Source organism: Berghia stephanieae, chromosome 2, assembly GCF_034508935.2.
Source record: "Berghia stephanieae isolate SIO BIC M18660-M18661 chromosome 2, UCSD_Bste_1.3, whole genome shotgun sequence".
In the NCBI taxonomy this organism is placed as follows: Eukaryota; Metazoa; Mollusca; class Gastropoda; order Nudibranchia; family Aeolidiidae; genus Berghia; species Berghia stephanieae.
In genome coordinates this window covers 105,142,525-105,162,524 of record NC_088361.1, presented here as the reverse complement: position 1 = coordinate 105,162,524, position 20,000 = coordinate 105,142,525, and the positions used below count along the sequence as shown (strand labels likewise).

Sequence of the window (20,000 nt, the reverse complement as noted above, 5' to 3'; positions counted from 1 at the left end):
TCATTTCATTTATGTCGGCACCTTTTCCCTGTTGAAAAATAATAAATGAAAATCATTTATTGGATGGATATTCATATAAATATTGATTCGTGTGAAGCCGCAGGCAAAATCCAGGCTTTTAAACGATCGGGTCACTCCGATAACACGCTCTGATCTATTCAGAAACAAAAAAAAATGTAAACAGTCTCTTTTCATTACGGCGTGAAATATTGATAAATTAAATACAGAAAAAGCTATCTCTATTCCTCCATGACAAAGATTTACTGATCAAATAAAATACGATATTACGAGCTACGAATTTGATCCTCAAACTTTATAATTATATGGCGAATGTCGATTAGCAGTATTAGCAGTTGTTCGTTCCGTTTTGGTGATTGCTATATATGTGACCCTTCGCCTCAAAACGGTATTAAGTCGGGTTGGTTAAGTTTTTGAAAATTGAATTTATAGCCAGAAAGATCAGACTTGTATTGAGTTTATATGATTTATTGAGGAGAATGGATACCATATTTTAGGGTGCTAATGCCAACAATTTATATTTTTGACCATTTTAACATTAAATTCGGATTTTAAGTATCTGGTTCGTTCCGACATAATACCGTTTTGAGACGATGGGTCACATATATCTACTCTCCCTACCTCCCCCCCCTAAATGAAGCATATTTTATCTTTTTGTCAAGAGTAAGAGATAATGACTGAAGAGGTAAAGAATAGACCACTTTATTTCAAATGATACAATGCAGCTAAGAAAAACGCTTGCCAGTTCCGCCGGCCAAATCAATCGTAGCCGACACAAAAGGTCTTAAAGCGCTTTTACAGTTTATAAGAGAGAACTTAGTTCGCATCTCTGGTTGTCAAAAAAAAAAAATAGAAAAATAAAATAAAAACAATCCCGAATAAAGCGTAGATTTACGTAAAATTCATGCATTCTACGTTTACGCTACATAAACCGGTATAAACTTGAGCTCCATGGGACCGATTGTTGTTAAGTGACTTTATTTATTTATTTATTTATTTATTTATTTATTTATTTATTTATTTATTTATTGCCGTATTTTAGTCGATTTGTGATTCCCAGAGGAGAATATTCTCTCGTTCTCTTGCTTGTCTGTTAATGATTTAAAAAAAAAGCGTTTGCATTGTCAGGATGTTGCCTTTGACATATATTATTACCCCATTTGGCCATTACAGGTCACTTACTTTGAAAGGTGTGGTGGTGGCTGGAATATTTATGTATCATTACTGGTTTTCACAGTTTATCAACCAAATAATATTATAGCTGTGGTCTTTTTTTTTTTTTCTTTCATGCTCTCTTTTTGTCGTTGACTTGGAGAGTGTCATATATTTGATTTATAATGTTATTCTTCCTTTGTACAATTTGAATATATATGATAAATTATTATGTTCGACGTTTAAATGGTTTTTAGTCTCTTATTGTGAAGGAAAACATGAATCCGTGATTTGCAATGGCATGTGATATTATATTAGGCAAGATGGGTTTTTATTAATTTGATGTTTTATTTGATTGTGAATGAATGCCAGTGAGTTTGGTACAATGGCGGAATCAAATAGAATATAACTGCCTTCTTTAGGTCAAATTTACCCCTTTCCTTTGTGGTTTCCCGGAATTAGATGATTCAGTCTTGACCAGGTCCCGGCTGAAAGTCTTAGCCGATATCAGTGACTTAAGCCATTTTTTTTCTCTTTAATTTTATTATTGTATAGGATATTCCCCCCCCCCCCCTCTCTCTCTCTCTCTCTCTCTCTCTCTCTCTCTCTCTCTCTCTCTCTCTCTCTCTCTCGATATATCTATCTATCTATCTATCTATCTATCTATCTATCTATCTATCTATCTATCTATCTATCTATCTATCTATCTATCTATCTATTGTTATTCTATTGACAGATACAACAGATAGGCCCAAATCCGTGAGGTGTGTATTGTAACGCATGATTTTTCCCCCGAGACAGTTGCTTCTAATCATTAAACTTCCAATAAGTATTATGACGACATCTACCCAATCTTTTGCTTGTGCACACTCATTAACCGCCTCCGCGTGCGAACTGCCCAACAGTCGTTTTATATGCAATTTAATCACCAAGCTCGTTAGCAACACTAATCTTGTCAATTTCTCACGTTTACCGTCGGACAAAAAATTGAAAGGATATGGCAACAGTAGTACAGATTCATAGCTAAGAGTCAACTGGAGAATTTATAAAGGTTGAGGAAAAGAATAAGATATCCACGATGCGGAAATTGGCAATTCGAAATTTGATAGAGATATTTGTCAACGTGGGTCACCAACGCAAACGAGATGTTACAATGATGACCTTAACTCACTCAAACCTAGAGATTTTGCTATCTACTTTTCAAAATTGGAAAAAAAAATGAAATAAAAATGAGCATGTCCAAAGATATTTTGTATTCAACCGCCATTAACTTTGAAACTTTGAAAATAGCCAATAATTTGTCTAAGAAAAAATGTAATAAATGGGCATGGGGTAAAAGTAACCCGGGTAAACAACATAGTCGGTGTTAGGGTTGAGTGAGTTAATGGTCCTATTCAGTTTTACAAGGTCTCCTCCAAAGAAAACTTCTGTTTGAAGTGTTGGTTTTAGTCATACTTTTTATTTATTTATTTATTTATCTGTTTACTGGATTACAAATGTGTTTATTCATTCATTTATGACAAGCAAAATAGTTTGGCTTTTAACAATAATTGTCAAACGAGTTGCACTGTATTATTTAACTAGACACCGTCTGTGAAGCTGACCCCATGACCTCAGGCTGTGTTCCCCACTAAAGAAGACCCATTAACCTTGTCCTGGGTTACTCATAGCATGTCCTGTGGATTGGGGGACTCTTTACGACACTCGGGCAGGCTAGTGATGGTTTCAGGTTGTTGTTGAACATGCGTGGGTCGTAAGGTCAAAGGATTACAGGTGTCGAGACGTATGCGTGACATATATGTGTTCGGCCGTCATTGTTTGTGTTTCATTATGAATTAACGGATCTTGCCATAATATACTATTTCATGAAGCGATGAAATGAGATGAACAAAACACACTAGAACTAGAAGTTCATTATAATATTAGGCCCAACACCGATATTTTCACACACAACAACAATGGGAATTTAAAAGGATTTATATTATAACGTGTTCCAGTTCGTTTTCTTCCCTTTTCTTTTTCGGATTATAATATTTGGAAGGACATAATGTGAACGATTCTTTTGTATTCGGGGATTCACAGCCTTGGTCGTTGGGTGGGGTAAGATTTTGACAGGTTTATGAAAAGAATAATCCCCCTTATTAGATAAATAAACAATTCTACCCCCCCCCTCCTCTCAATGTAATTATTTTTGCACAGACAAACATATTATATTATTATATATGACGTGTCAGTTGACTACTTCGTTATGCAGCATATTTTAAGAAGAACGGAGAAAAATGTACTTTTCGTTATTATTCTCATGACCTATACTGATGTTGACAACGTGTACAGTGTGCATGTTTTTAAATAAATAAATAACAATTAAGTAAATTAAAACCCGATCAATGAAATAACAGAACATTCCCTATAGATAGAACGAAGATGACGTCACACGGGCCTTTGTTATTGTTTTTTGCCATCCGCTTTTGTGAGTTGTTCTCACTAAACTGTATTAACCAGACTATAAAAGTACATGGTTACACAGAGTTTTGTGTGTTGGTCCGTTATACTTCCTGATGGCAATGTTGTGAACTCCTTGGCCAAGCGCATTCTACCTATAATACTCGATGAGAATGGTATTTATTTTATTTTTATTTGGAAATGTATTTTATTTCTTATACTTTAATCCCTATTGAGGGAGGCTTGGACGGGTTGCTGCAATGATTGTGCGTGGTGATTTGATAAGGTCTGTCAGATTTCACTTGGATGGGATCACTCTACACCGTTTGTTTTGCTCTTTTAAAATTGCAACCCTTGTGTTCTTTACTAAGAATGAATGTAAAACCAGTGATGCACATCAAGAGATACGGAAACTCCTCTTTGTTATGCAGAAGTATTATTTCCCCGCATTGACAGCCCTTATTATGTATTATTGTGTAAGACCGCAGCCAGCCTATTTCATTTTGGATAACTACCAGTTTTACACAAAAAAGGAATGTACCTATTGATAACATGCTGAGTCATTTGACCTTGACACTGATTTTTTTTTTCTCTCTTTCCTATGGTTTTTTTTTCCCCTCATAAATTGTGCTCGTTTTATAATTCTCAGGATTTTTAATGCCATTAATACATTCGACAACTGTAATTTTTTAACGGAATGGCTGGGATTTAGTGTCGGAATGGCTATTATTTGTAAATGACATCATGTGTGTACTATTCTTAGAGAAAAAACAGATGATATCTAAAGATTCAGATGTTTATGTAAGGCTCTCTTGTGTGATGTACCTTTGTTTTGTTTGATAGACACATGTGTGTGTGTGTGTGTGGGTGGAAAGGGGGGGGGGGGGTGAGAATTGCAAGGTTGGAATGCACTACATGAGTTTTTATCTTTTCTTTTTAACACAAACGTTCATTTTAATGGGTATATTATGCATATATGAGCATCATTGAATAAAATGACTCAGTTGCCCATATAGGATAACAATATTTATTTAACTTCCGAAATTGTCCGCGTATGTAATCAGCATTCATTACACTTTTGGTCATTCATCATTATTGAAATGAACTCTACTTAAAAGTCAACCATATACAAACCCTGGGTGGGGTTCCTGACCTCCTATAGTGGGCAGGGAGGTACTTACTGTGTCTTCTATCTCCCTATATCTGTTTTCCAAACTTGCTTTCTGTCTTCGTCTTTGAATGAGATTACTTTGTTTTGTCCTGACCCTGGCCAGATACCCTGGCTGGGAGGGAATCAGTCAAATGTAGAGTTAGTTTTGGAAGATAATATTTTTTTTTCCTTGTAAATCATCTCTCTGTAATGCATTGTATTATGTTTTGTTTATGTATTATATTATATGATTTGTAAACATTTGAGTGTGTTTCTCTTAGTGGGGTCCTGTGCTTGTGTCTGGATGAGACTTTTAGGTGATCTCAAACTAAGTACGTTGATAGTGTGCTCTTGGACGCTACATCTGTTCTCTATTTGAACCAGTTCTCCTTTGTCTTACCTTTTCTTGGGTGTTTTAATTGTAATTCTAGAACTTTTTGCTTTCCCATTTTCTTCCTTAAAAACAAAAACAAACCCTATACAAACCATCTCTGACCAACGTTGACGACCCCTGATTGTCCCTGGAATTGATTTTAGACTAACGATTATAAACAAGGAATACAGAGAAATTAGAAAGCAGTTTCATATTTGCCATAATAATCAACAAATCGATTGTGGGCAATCAAAGGAAGAAGAAGAAGAAATACTGATCAGCAGTTGCTTTTCACTGTGCCATACATAAGTATATAAAGGCAGCAGATGAAAGGCACTGAGTGATAAATGAGTTTTAAACTTATTACATTTTATAATTTAATTTGCCTTGCTTAAAGAAAGTATTTTGCAATTAGTTGTTTATTCCAATCTCGTTTGCAGGCTGATCGTGGAGTGGAATGAGTGGCACAGCCCAGGTGAACGGGCCATCAGGCTCCCAAAGATTCATTGATGGAGTTGGTATGTATTCTTGCCTTAAATGCTCACAATGTTGTATAATATATTGACTGATACCCATCATGTCCCCAGCTTGTCCTGATTAAAAGAATATCCTGTTTCAGAGGAAAAGAGTGTTCAGTCATTTCATTAAAGTAATTAATTGGAGATTGTAGTATTATCTTTTACATTTTTATACGAAATGCAGAATTTCATTCAAAATGCATATTTCTTATTTGTCATGCTCACGTTGGTCATATGTTTTTTTTAATGTTTCAAAATTATGCTTTAGCTGGATGGAAGACAATGACTACACATCTTTGGGAAAGGCACTTCATACACATTATTAGCCCACTTGATTCGAGTGTTTATAGTATTTGTATCTGGCTATTGTAGAAATGCGAGTCCAATCAGGACACCCAACATAGGATTTATATTGTATGTTGGAAAGTTGCTTCTATTTATTATTGTCTGCTTGAGGAATACATTTGAAGAGAACTGGGGAAAAACCACATGTCCATTTTTGACATTTTTGTGACTGCCCCCTTTGAGTGATATCAGGGCATTAACTATAAACTTTCCCTTTATAAATAGAAACTACAACCATAACTCTTTAATGGTTGTATTTTTTTTTTGTTCGATGTTATTTCTGTAGAGGGGAAATTTAGATGCCTAACATCATTCAAGGGGGCAGTCACGAAAATTGTTAAAACTGGACATCTGTGGTGTTTCTCCTGTACTCTTCATTTTGTAGGATAGCAGGCAAGGTGAATGTGAATGCGTTTTTAAAAAAAAAAAAAAAAAAAAACCCAAGACATATTTATTTATAGTTTATTGATTTTCAATGACGTCGTGCAACTAATGCATTGAAACTTACACTTTATTATTTTTCAGACCCTGATAACGATGATTATATTAAGAATCTCCAACGCCCTGCTGAAGTGAAAGAGGACATTCACCAAATGGAGAACAGATCCAGGGTGAAGGTCGTCCTCAATAGTGAATGCTTTAAGGAGGAGTTGGAACAGATTGTGGATGAACAAATCCGTAATGGGCCTTACCCTGCCAGTCTTCTAGCTCTTCAGCAAATAAATGAGCTTCTCATGCCATCCTCTAGAGGTGGCCTCAGTAATTTAGCCAGAGGTAGGTTAATACCGCCAGTTTATTTTGTTTCCTCTTCAATAATTTAGGATTGATTCCCTTCACGTCTGCCACGAATAAGAAACTCACATTTTGGATATTTTTTTTTATGACCCATGCTGTATCTGGCCATGCTGCCTCTTACTATACCACCAACTTTACTCAACCCATATTAACACACTCAACCTAGAGATCTTTGCTACTTTTCAAAATTGGAAAAAAAGTATTAAAAATGAGCATGTACATAGATAGTTTTATTCAACTATCATTAACATGTAAAAACTGAAAATATTACCTTTGATATTACACCTGTAATTCGTCTCAGAAAAATGTAATAAATAGGCATGGAGTAAAAGTAACCCAGATAAACTACGGATATTGTCGGTGTTCGGGTTGAGTGAGTTAAATTTACAACAAAGCTGTTCATTAAAAAGCAACTCTTTTTACCCCCATTTCACAAATAGTTACAAACATGGCATTTTAAAGAGATAAACGGTACATGGATTTTGGTGCTCTGGCTGAGGTTTTATTAATGTATTAGAATAATATTTAGGAATACATTCATTAAATCCTGCCATTTGATCATGGGGGAATACCAATTACTCAGTAGATTGAGCATTCACTTCTCAAGCATTCACTTCTCAAGCATTCACTTCTCAAGCAAAGGTACCGGTATGAATCTCATGTCGTCTAGATTTTTTTCTGACCTATCTGTCCACCCAGCAGTGATTGGGTAACTGCCAGATCTTGTGTAAAGTACTTTGAAATAGACTGGCATCCTATTCATAGAGTAGTTAGGAATTGCTGTTGTGCAATGACTGACATAAAGAACTAATTAAACATTGAGACTGATATTGAAGTGAAGAATTTAATTCGATGCAGGTCTGAAATGAGATTATGAGAATCTTTGTCTATTTTTAAACGTTCGCTTAAAACATATCTGTTTCGTCTTTTGTAGATGTTATGAGAAGCAAGATAGGTCTGTCTGGTTTCTGTTGTGTGTCTCTCTCTGTGTGTGTGTGTGTGTATGCTTGTGTGTGTGAATGAGCATGTGTCAGCCAAAGTAATTTGTAATTTAAGCGCTTAAGAGTCTGGTGTCTCGGAGTTATAGCGCTATATAAGTTTTCAGCATTATTATATATTATTATTATTATTATTATTATTATTATTATTATTATTATATTATTATTATTATTATTATTATTATTATTATTATTATTATTATTTAACACCTCAGCTGATTATCTTTTTAAAACTTTCTTTCTGATATATCATTTCACCTGGCAATCATTATACACATGATATCTTTCAATAAATCACAAATATATATATATATAGAATACAAATTGTCACTCACATTTTATGGCCGAGACGTTCGTTTCTGTGGGCTTATTCCACGTCCTCAGTCGGCGTAATCCTTAATAATGTCCGAAGAAAAAATTCTTACTCCAGACGAATTGCTTGTTCTTGGTTCCGTTGTGTAGTGGTGAGTGACAATTTATATTCTATATTAGCTCTAACCATCATTATCGAGCACTTTCGTACCTACGAGTACCCCCCAACACTCACAAATATATATATATATATATATATATATATATATATTATATATATATAATATATATATATATATATATATATATTTTCCCCCAGCTTCCACAGTCATTCAATAAATGATTTAAAGAGTGCAGATAATGCAGGATTTGCTAAGGGAGAGAAATTGTTACGGTGCAAGGTGGCTGCTCTCTACAGATTGATTGATTTGCATGGATGACATGATATCTTTCAATAAATCACAAATATATATATATATAGAAATATATTTTTTTTCCCCCAGCTTCCACAGTCATTCCAATAAATGATTTAAAGGGTGCAGATAATGCAGGATTTGCTAAGGGAGAGAAATTGTTACGGTGCAAGGTGGCTGCTCTCTACAGATTGATTGATTTGCACGGATGGTCTGAAGGCATCTACAACCACATCAGTGTAAGAGATTAGTTGTCTCATTTGATCAATATTCGTTATTTTTACTTTTACTTTTTTTTTTTTTTTTTTTTGACAAATGATTTAATTTATTTCTCAAAGACAATCAAGTATTTTTTAAATTCATCTTATGGAGGGCAAAGAGAATATTTCTACTCCCCTCTCTCTCTCTCTTCCACTCTCTCAACTCCCCCTTCTCTGCCCCCCCCTCTCTCTCTCTCTCTCTCTCTCTCTCTCTCTCTCTCTCTCTCTCTCTCTCTCTCTCTCTCTCTCTCTCTCTCTCTGTCTCTCTCTCTCTGTCTGTGTCTCTCTCTCTCTGTGTCTCTCTCTCTCTCTCTTTCTCTCTCTCTCTCTCTCTCTCTCTCTCTCTCTCTCTCACCCTCTGTCACTTTTCCTCTCTCTATAGTTCTCTTTCTCCCTGAGTGTGTGGGTGTGTGTGTTGCATGTGTTTAGCCAGTGTGTATTCACAGATTTGATACCAGTATTAACAATGCCACCATTTTTTATTCACCCTCAGGCTCGTGTGAGTTCAGATGAAGAACATTTCTTATTAAATGCATTTGGAATGACCTACTCAGAAGTTACAGCATCATCATTGATCAAAGTGAACGTTAATGGGGAAACAGTGGACCAAGGGACCAGCCACTTTGGCATCAGCAAAGCTGGCTTCATTCTTCATTCTGCCATCCACCAAGCTCGTCCTGACATCAAGTGTATTATTCATTTACACACACCGGCTGGCGTTGCTGTAAGCGTTTTATATTCATCATTCAATTCCCATAATCAGATTTATCATACAATAATGGAGAAAGCACTATAGAATGCGTGAAAACTACAGGCTGTAAGCGTTTTATATTCATCATTCATTTCCCATAATCAGATTTATCATACAATAATGGAGAAAGCACTATAGAATGCGTGAAAACTACAGGCTGTAAGCGTTTTATATTCATCATTCATTTCCCATAATCAGATTTATCATACAATAATGGAGAAAGCACTATAGAATGTGTGAAAACAATTTTACCAGATGACGGTTATATCGACATGCAAACAATTGATACCAACAATAAATTGTTTAAATAAAAAATAAAAAAGGTCAAGACATCCTGCAGTGAAGGAATACACAACAAACAGTCAATGAAAATGCAGAGAGATCCATTAAAATAACAGCCAAAGAAAAAACAAGATTATTGTCCAATAACATCCCGTGAATCTTGATTGATTAAAATCGTGGCTCTCTTTTTTTCAAATCTACAGTCGAGAACGGATATATTGACATCTTCGGGACTGTGGTAATATGTTGATATAAGCATGATGTTGATATATCAGGAATTCTAAAAAATGAAAGGGAAACAAATGAGAAAATGCCAGAAAATAACAAGGGAAGTCAATCTTGATGGTATGGTGGCCTTTAAAAGAACCGATTTTGAAATGTATGACTGTTCACATTATGACTTTAATAGTCTAATGTTGTGACCCATCTCTGAAGGCCAAGAATAAGGTTATGGACCCTTTCCACAGCTCTGGCAATGGCCTCAAATAAGGAAGCGTCCTCGTGTAGTTGCTGTGAAAAGCAGTGGATGGCCTTGATAGCTACTATACTGGCATGGCTGGAGACTGATCTCAATGGTACTTTATCCTCATCTGACTCCACATCGGCAATGGTGTCTTCAAAAATTAACTATTGTCGAGTGGTATCGAGACTGAGTACCGGTAATATTGGCGTTGACCATGCCCATAATATATTATTGAGACCTACAAGCTGATTATCAGCACTGTATTTTAGAGAAATAGTTTTGTTTTAGTTTTGTTAATATTTTTTCTTTCTAATTTGCTGTCCGTCTCATTTACCGACATTAAGTCACTGTTCTAGATTGGGATTGGCTAGGCAGTTTGCGAAGACAGGTAGATAGTCTTGCATGTAGTGGGTAATGTAGAGAGCGTTTCTCGTTAGCCTATTTGTTGAAAGCCAATAATATCGGTATCAGGAATTCCCATTACTGGTATCAGTACCGAGATACGATGGCACGGCCCGGGACTAGGCTTGGCTTGACAGCTGATTTTAATCAATTAAGATTCACGGGATGTTATTGGACAATAATCTTGTTTTTTCTTTGGCTGTTGTTTTACTGGATCTCTCTGCATTTTCATTGACTGTTTGTTGTGTATTCCTTCACTGCAGGATGTCTTGACCTTTTGTATTTTTTATTTAAACAATTTATTGTTGGTATCAATTGTTCGCATGTCGATATAACCGTCATCTGGTAAAATTGTTGTCGATATAGGTGATCAATATGTACTAATGTTAGATAACGAAAAAAACGGGACTTTGATATCATGCTGATATTAACCGTTGTTGATAAATCCGCTCTGCACTGTATGCAAATTTAACATCGAGAGATGGTGTACATGCACCCATTTAGAAATCACATTCTTTTTAACATTTTAGATTTCTTAATTCATTATTTTGATGCCTACCCATTTAAATGCTATTGTTATTTTTCACAATTTATAATCCATAATACTCTAAAACTAAAACATTACTAAATGATTACTATTTTATTTTTTGGGAAACTCAGTCTCTCTCATGTTTGCAACACATAGCTTTTATGTAGGTGGGTAGAATACAAGTAATGAAGAACTTTTCGAGCTATACTTATCTCAGATTCTTCTTGAATGAAAAATCATTTTAAGTAGTTGATCTATTTCTATTCAATTTATATGGGATATTTTTAAAATTTTGACTGAAAAAAAATATGATAATCTATCAGCAATTTTGGCCGTCATTTGCAACACCTGAAAAGTATTATGACTTCAGCTCATAGAATATGTTTTAATAAGTAAGTTGAATGAAAATAGTTATTTGAATTTTTAGGATTGTTTTACTGTTCGTCATAATGAATAATGATATTTACTGCACCAAATATTTTTCTCATCTAGCATTCAAAATACAATCAAAATGAAATTTCAATCTCAAAAAGTATAGAGTTTGTAATTTTTGTACACACTTTCTAATAAATATCCATAATTACAGATAACTTTGTAATAGTCCACAATAAAGTAAATAGAAGGAAAGGAATGTGCCATTTCAGACTGTTAATTGTATCAACCTGTGAACTGATAAAATCAGACTTATATATATATCCATCCCCTACAATTTGGAATTTTTGGAAAGAAAATATGTTTTTGTACTTGACAGGTCAGCTTTTTGTAGTATCACTCAGACATTGGGCAAGGAATAAATCAGGCATTACATCTTGAATTCACAATTTTCAATGACATATTGAGTTTGTGCTCATGTGCATATTGAAACTTTCCATTTTTTGGACATTTTACGGAACTAAAATCAGTTTCCAAGATAATTTTGGAAACAGATTGATTTAATCATTTTGCCTACCATCCTAACATCACTCAAATTCTCTCTACATTGCTGCGAAGAAGAGATGAAATGGTTTGAAGTATTAATTTTATTTTTTCTTCTTGCAGGTTTCAGCAATGAAATGTGGTTTACTTCCTTTAGGTCAAGAAGCATTGTTTTGTGGAAACGTCAGTTATCACGACTACCATGGAGTGTTAATTGATTCAGAGGAGAAAGAGAAACTTGCTCTTGATTTAGGGGTTCACAATAAGGTACGTTGATACATTGCTATCCTTTTGAAGTGTTCTCGTTATAGAGTTAATATTTTATAGACCTTAATGCATGGTAAAAAGATATAATGCATAAGTTAACTGTGATAGTTACATTTTGAGGGTGTCTGACTCTTAACTGCGCAAGCACTATGTGAAGTAAAATTATTATTTTTTAGTTTATATTAAGACCCGTTCACTTCCCTATCCATTGTGACTAACAGACTTACCACAATTCTGTTATTTGGCAGAAGTCATTTATTCTAAACACACATGTCAAGAGTTATTGCAGAGGCTGCATTGTTTTAAATTTTTTTCTCAAAATCACCTTTCTTGCACTTAGCTGATGTTTAGAGTTGGATGCTCTCCATTTATTTACTTATTGTACTGAACAATAAAATTACGTTGCCTTTTGAAATTAATTCACAATTTAATAGAAGAATTTGTTATACAATCATATAATGCATCCAACAAAGGCTAATAAATTTTTTGTCTATCTTTAGCTACTCGACTATAGAAAAGCAAAATTTGGCATTTCTAATTATTTTTACTTAAGCTTCCGTTTTCAGTATCTGCTTCATCTTTCCTCTATACCATATTGGACCAGTGAATCAAATATTTGTAACAGCCTTAATAAATGGTTTTAGTATACCGGAAGCAATGTGACAATGACATTTTTTGTTTGTTTTTTGTTTATTTGTTTGTTTGTTTGTTTTTAGGGGACAAACTATAACAGTTTAATTTTTTTTAAAAGAGTACCCCTGTCAGCCTAACTTATGTTAATCTGTCATTTTGATATTTCAAACTCAGGTATTGATTCTTCGCAATCATGGTGTTGTAGCATGTGGAGAAACTGTTGAGGAAGCCTTTTACTTTGCAAACAACCTTATGCTAGCTTGTGAAGCACAGGTAAGCTGTATCTTTGTGTTTAGGTATGCTATTTAAAAAATGATTGTTAGTAGATAAACATGATAAAAATTGGTTTCATCTTAATTGTTACAGTGATAAAATTATTTTCGTATATTTTGAAAACAAATTTTTAAGTCTTTAGTCAGATTTCAATTTTATGTATCTCTGGAGACTGGAGAGGGATAAATCATATGTCACATATTTATTTTACTCAGGCAATATTTGTTTTGGAGCTGAAACTGCTTAAAAGTTTGTCATCTTTTTCAATTCATTTTAAAATGATTGGATTGGATTTTCAATGCGTGGAATTAAAAAAAATTATATAGAATTAATTCTGTTTCTTGGGAAATGTTGCGATTAACCAAGTTGTGATTATCAGGAATGGACTGTACTATGGAATAAATGTTTATTGTGACGTTACCTTTTATAAATTAAATAATCTAAGGACCAATCATTATGGCCTGGTGGATATTCTAAATAATCACTTAAGTAAGTCAACAGGTGATGAAATTACCCTTGATATAAGAAAGGTTTCCAAGTGACTCGTATATCAATATTTAAAAAGTAGTTTTATAATATTTAGATTTGTCAGTATTTCTGTGCTTGTTGGTGAAAATGTACCATGGGCTATACGGAACAATGTTTACCCCTAACCCTATTTAAATTTCCTCTCAGCTAAGCCTTGTTTTCTACTTTGAATTTCAAGTTTCGGTTTGTCAAAATTTTTCAGTGAATTTCTGTCATGCCTACTCATTTAAAGTCAGTGTCATTTATGTTTTTCATTTTTTTGAAAGTATTATATTAAGTTAATGACTCCACAGATTCGGGCAATTCCAATTGGGCTGGACAATCTGCACTTGCCAAGTGAGGAGGTCAGACAAAAAGCGTATAGAGTAGGAACACAAGGCGGTGGGGGAGTTGAAACCCAGGGCAAGAAATGGAGATGTGGAGAAATGGAGTTTGAAGCCTTGATGAGACAGTTAGACAATTCGGTAAGACCTGCAAAATTGGAACCAAACTTTCTAAAGGCTAATATTCATTAACCCTTTTGTGTTGAATGCGAGAGAGTTGCTAATTGCTGATAAAATCTACAGGTGTGTCTTGGTTTATTGGGCAATTTAGATTTTTCAATTCAGTCACATGTTTTTGTTCCATAGTTTTAGAAGATATTGAATTATACAGGAGTGAATTCGTTATGAAATTGGGCTACACAATACCTTTTAAAATTGTACTATTATATAGAATAATAGGGTTAGAATTGAAGTCGACAGATTGATACAGGTTTTTTACTTTAAACTCAGAATACAGTATCTCAGTCTAAGAAGAGGACAGGTTTAAAGAGAATTATACGCTGAAAGGAATTGCATTTTCCAAGGCAGTTTTCAATATGGTGGTTTAAAAGGAAAGATTTTTTTATATGACTGTTTCCTAAAATTTTGTGCATTTTGGGACTAGGGTCTTAGAAGAGTGAAGTTTTAAACATGCCATTATCATGCTCTTTGGTAACCTTAGAGATTTATAACAGAAAGGCCATTTTATTTTGGAAGAAAATTGAATTTTTTTTTTTTTTTTAATGAGACCTGTTAAATGGACTCAGTTTGTAATGATACATACACTATTTTGGTGATGTTATTCAGCTTTCTCTTGTCATCTTTAGGTAGTACACAAGAATGACTTTTTTTCCTTCAGCGAAATTTGGGTGGGATTCCTGACCTCCCATTGTGGGCAGGGAGGCACTCACTGTGTCTTCTATCCCCCTGTATATGTTTTCCAACATGCTTTCTGCCTTTTTCTGGGAATGAATGAGATTACTTGGTTTTGTCCTGGCCCTGGCTGGATACTCTTGCTGGGCGGGAAACAGTCAAATGTATAGTTATTGTTTTGGGAGATGATATTTTTTGTCTTGTAAATCATCTCTCTGTTATGCATTATATTATATTATTTTTGTTTTACACATGGTTTGTGAACATTGAGTGTATTCCTCTTAGTTGGAGGCCTGTGCTTGTGTCATTTAGGTGATCTCACACTAAGTACATTGATAGTGTGCTCTTGGAATCTACATCTTTTTCCTATTTGAACTAATCTCCCTTTGTCTTCCTTTTTCTTGGGTGCTTAAATTGTAATTCTAGAACTTTTTACTATCCCATTTTCTTCCTTTTTACTGGCGCTGATATGACTTAAAAGTGTTGCAAGCGCCGTAAAACTCTTAAAAAACAAACATAAACAAACTTCAGCGAAATAATGACTTATTTATCAGAAATAATTTGGCTTTTTATTTATATGTAATATATATGTGATATATGTCTACATTATTTGTCAACTTCAGGGCTATCGAACTGGTCATATGTACAAAGTGCCAATGATTAAACAAGAAAAGAAAGACAGATCCAACAGTGAGGTTGAAATCCCACCCTCATCGAGTTCCTTCACATATGTTTTTGATGGAGATTTTGAAAATTCTAAATATGTGTGAGTATTTATTTCTCATCAGCTGTTCATGCAATTTTAATGCAATTTAGTTGTTAAATTTCCAGCTTATAGTCGTCATCATTACCACCACCACCACCATCATCATCATCATCATCATCATCATCATCATCATCATCATCATCATCATCATCATCATCATCATCATCATCACCATCATCATCATTATTGCCTTTTCCACCCTGGATCAGGGTCCAGGCCACTGACAAACACTCTCCTTTCTCATCCATCAATGACCAATCTCTTAACTCACTCAATCCTAGAGATTTTTGCTTCTTTTCAAAATTGGAAAAAACTGTATTAAAATGAGCATGTTCATAGATAGTTTTATTCAGCTACCTTTTAACATGTAAAAATTAAAAACATTAGCTTTGATACTACGCCTATAATTTGTCTCAGAAAAATGTAAAAAATAGGCATGGGGTAAAAGTAATCCCGGGTATACTACGGATATGGTCTGTGTTAGGGTTGAGTGAGTTAATGCTATTCCATAACTCTCCTCTCTGGATATCCTTCTCCACCACCATCTTATAGGACACAGTTGTCCGTTTGTTGAGAAGGAGGGATCCCCAAAAACTTGAAATTTTTCAGTGTTTCAAATTCTCCAAGTGACTTTAAATTTGATTAAATCTTGTCTGTTTACGCATATTTTATGTGTCTGTGTGTGTGTGTGTGTGTATTGTTTAACTTAAAAAATGGATGTGTATATGCATATTCAATAGATCACCCTTGAAAATGGCACAAGACAGGCAGAAGAAAGCTTTCAAAGCTGGGTGGCTTACCTCTCCAAATGCTTACAAGAAAACAGAGGTGGAGGAAATTGGAACTACAACCCCTAAGAAGATTACTCGGGTAAATGGATATTTCTTAGGCTCTTGGTGATTTGTCATATAAAATATATAATCTTGTGATTAAAACATATCTGTTTTGTCTTTAGTAGATGATATGAGAAGCAAGATAGGTCTGTCTGGTTTCTGTTGTGTGTATGTGTGTGTGTATGCTTGTGTGTGTGAATGCGTATGTTTCAGCCGAAGTAATTTGTAATTTAAGCCCTTAGAGTCTGGTGTCTCGGAGTTATAGCGCTATATAAGTTTTCAGCATTATTATTATAATTAAGCCTTTTGTAAAAATGGAAATTTGTTTGTCAAATGATGCATGGTTAAAGTTGAATGCCAAGCATAGATTTAAGCAATAAAAGATGTTGAACGTCTTTTAAAATCTTTTAATAAATAATGAAAGTGAACCCAGCGCAGCAGGTCAGGTGGTCTAGTCATTAATATAAAACAATCAGAGCTAACAATCAAATCTGTAAACAAAATTTTGCTCAGATACAGTGAAATGATGAATATTTGAAAGTCTTAACCTGTTTTGCCAGATGTGAAATGATAAATATTTGAAAGTCTTAACCTGTTTTGCCAGATGTGAAATGATGAATATTTGAAAGTCTTAACCTGTTTTGCCAGATGTGAAATGATAAATATTTGAAAGTCTTAACCTGTTTTGCCAGATGTGAAATGATGAATATTTGAAAGTCTTAACCAGTTTTGCCAGATGTGAAATGATGAATATTTGAAAGTCTTAACCAGTTTTGCCAGATGTGAAATGATGAATATTTGAAAGTCTTAACCAGTTTTGCCAGATGTGAAATGATGAATATTTGAAAGTCTTAACCAGTTTTGCCAGATGTGAAATGATGAATATTTGAAAGTCTTAACCAGTTTTGCCAGATGTGAAATGATGATTATTTGAAAGTCTTAACCAGTTTTGCCAGATGTGAAATGATGAATATTTGAAAGTCTTAACCTGTTTTGCCATTATTGAAGATATTGTATTTTCATCTTCATCAATTTCACTTTGTCATCTTCATCAAATTAAAATTTTAAGTATGATTTTTTTTTTCTCTCTGTGTCATCAAAATACCTATATAACCCTATTCCTGCGCTGTGTTTAACAATCCCGATTCCTGCACTGTGGGGTCGGAATGTACCCCAGACTCATATGAGCAATTTAATCTTTATATTCATATTCCTGCACTGTGGGGGGTACTTATGTACCCTATACTTATCATATGAGAAATATATGAATACTATGTATTCCTTTTTTTTTCAGAACATTAAATGCATTTCAGAGTAATGGAGATTTATTTTAATATTTTTTCAATTTCTGTACTTTGGTTACAAATATTGTTCATGTGGAGTGTATTTGCCTCTTCTTATCTCTAATTCATATTTGTGGTGTGCAGTTTCTGTGCAATTCGCTGCACAGGCCATATAAAATAGAATTTTCATTTCATACAGTTACGCAATCTGTAGGGCCTCTTTCATTTCTACCATTTTTATAATATCTATCATGGCTCATATTAGGTTATCATCACACCAAAGAGCAAAGGAATGATATGTAAAAATACTTTATCCAAAGACTACACCAAGGCAACTCTATTAATATTATTACCATCCGACCTGCCACTTACCATGATCGAGATTGCTTGTCTTTGCTACAAAACTAGTAATATCCTTTGAGGTCTTTAGTTGGTTTGCTTCATATATCCAAAATAACTTATTCAAACCCTGGTTTTGTCAAGCTCACTCACTCTGTTGGAATTTTTTCTTGCGTGAAATGGACAGTTGCAATGATTAGCTATCCTCTGAACTATTTCCGACTCTAGAAGTCATTTTGAAATCACTGGTTTGTGTCATATTTTATTCATATGGATTACGCATCTAACATAATAACAAAATAATTTCACTTAATGAGTGATTTGAAATCCAAGGCAACCAAGGGGGTCGCGTAATAATTTCCTAGTTTTATTTGGAACCGACTCTCCAAACTTGAAAACATATAAATGCATTAAGTGATATGCTATGTGCTAACTATGGGTGGATTGATTTGTCGACTATATATTCCAAGGCATGAAATTTACATGCGATGATTTTGCAATCACAAGACGTCTATAAACAATGACTTTTCCCGTGAAATATTTATCACATTTCTTTGCATACTGACAAAGTAGTAGAACATCTGAACTGAATCGTATTTCAACAGTAGTATGTATGGGAATTTGTATTGACTTAAAATTTGACTCCGTTACAGTATGCAAAGGACTACTTTTAGTGGGCGATTATATTGTCTTCACTATTATTTCATTATTCTGTTGTAATATTTGATTACTTTACAGTGGGTATCCGAGGGCGGAGAGTCTCCCAACAAACCGGGATGTGTTCAAGTAAAACTGGAACATCCAAACCAATTTGCACCACAGGGAGAGAACCCAAAAGAATTCAAACAAAAACAGAAAAGTGTAAGTATTCAGCTACCTTTTAACATAATTAGCTTTGATACTACGCCTATAATTTGTCTCAGAAAAATGTAAAAAATAGGCATGGGGTAAAAGTAATCCCGGGTATACTATGGATATGGTCGGTGTTAGGGTTGAGTGAGTTAATGCTATTCCATAACTCTCCTCTCTGGATATCCTTCTCCACCACCATCTTTCAGGTCACAGTTGTCTGTTTGTTGAGAAATAAAATGACATTGATGAAAAAAATGACTTGGTACTTAACATAGAAAAACTACTTTGATTAGTATGTGATTTTTATAAGTTACAGTAGAAGTGACAATTGAACGCTGCTTAAATAGAATAGCCGCTTAAATGAAATGATCTGTCTGTTGTAGATTTTTTCTCCATATGTTTCTAATGGATTATCAGAAGTGATGCTGGTTAATTAGAAAAATTTTTAAGTCTCAATTTTTTTTTAAAGTTTTTTTTTTTTCTTTATACCAATTGATCCTAAAGAAATAGAACAATAAAAACGGTATTATCTCTTGCTCAAGAATCAATAGGCCTACAATGAATAGTGCTATTATAACCCAATCACCGTTTTGTTATTTGTTTGTCCTGTTACAATAAATAGAATTTTAAGATTCAACTACACATTATGATAATTTTATCATTGTAAGTAGCTGTGATTAAATTTGAACAAGGTAGAATTTTATTTATTTTTGCATATAATGCTGTTTTTTTTTTTTTGTTTTTTTTTTTTTTGCAAATTTTCTTTTAATGACAAAATTTAGAATTTTATGAGTGTTTGTTTGCTTTGGAAGTAATCTTTAGGGGGGAAAAGTGGTTATTAGAAAGAAATTTAATTAAAAGTAAAAATTGTTAAACTTCCAATGTGGCATTCATATACATAGTTAGTTCCTTTCCTTGTATTTATTTTTGCAG

The 20,000-nt window shown here is 34.0% G+C and overlaps 2 protein-coding genes across 2 annotated transcripts in view; both read left to right on the top strand.

Annotated features, from left to right (window-relative positions):
* LOC144966155 (gamma-adducin-like) overlaps positions 1-8,542 on the top strand; it is a 19,067-nt gene extending 10,525 nt beyond the window's left edge. The window contains exons 2-4 of the mRNA XM_078902282.1: positions 5,576-5,653; positions 6,524-6,772; positions 8,423-8,542. Coding sequence (XP_078758408.1) covers positions 5,593-5,653; positions 6,524-6,772; positions 8,423-8,442 — 330 coding nt within the window. The 5' untranslated portion in view covers positions 5,576-5,592 and the 3' untranslated portion in view covers positions 8,443-8,542. The remainder of the gene's footprint in view (positions 1-5,575; positions 5,654-6,523; positions 6,773-8,422) is intronic.
* Positions 8,464-20,000, top strand: part of LOC144964076 (uncharacterized) — a 39,665-nt gene continuing 28,128 nt past the window's right edge. The window contains exons 1-12 of the mRNA XM_078898016.1: positions 8,464-8,497; positions 8,607-8,755; positions 9,270-9,465; positions 9,633-9,686; positions 10,277-10,468; positions 11,790-11,815; positions 12,242-12,385; positions 13,193-13,291; positions 14,086-14,283; positions 15,618-15,760; positions 16,501-16,630; positions 18,954-19,076. Coding sequence (XP_078754142.1) covers positions 8,464-8,497; positions 8,607-8,755; positions 9,270-9,465; positions 9,633-9,686; positions 10,277-10,468; positions 11,790-11,815; positions 12,242-12,385; positions 13,193-13,291; positions 14,086-14,283; positions 15,618-15,760; positions 16,501-16,630; positions 18,954-19,076 — 1,488 coding nt within the window. The remainder of the gene's footprint in view (positions 8,498-8,606; positions 8,756-9,269; positions 9,466-9,632; positions 9,687-10,276; positions 10,469-11,789; positions 11,816-12,241; positions 12,386-13,192; positions 13,292-14,085; positions 14,284-15,617; positions 15,761-16,500; positions 16,631-18,953; positions 19,077-20,000) is intronic.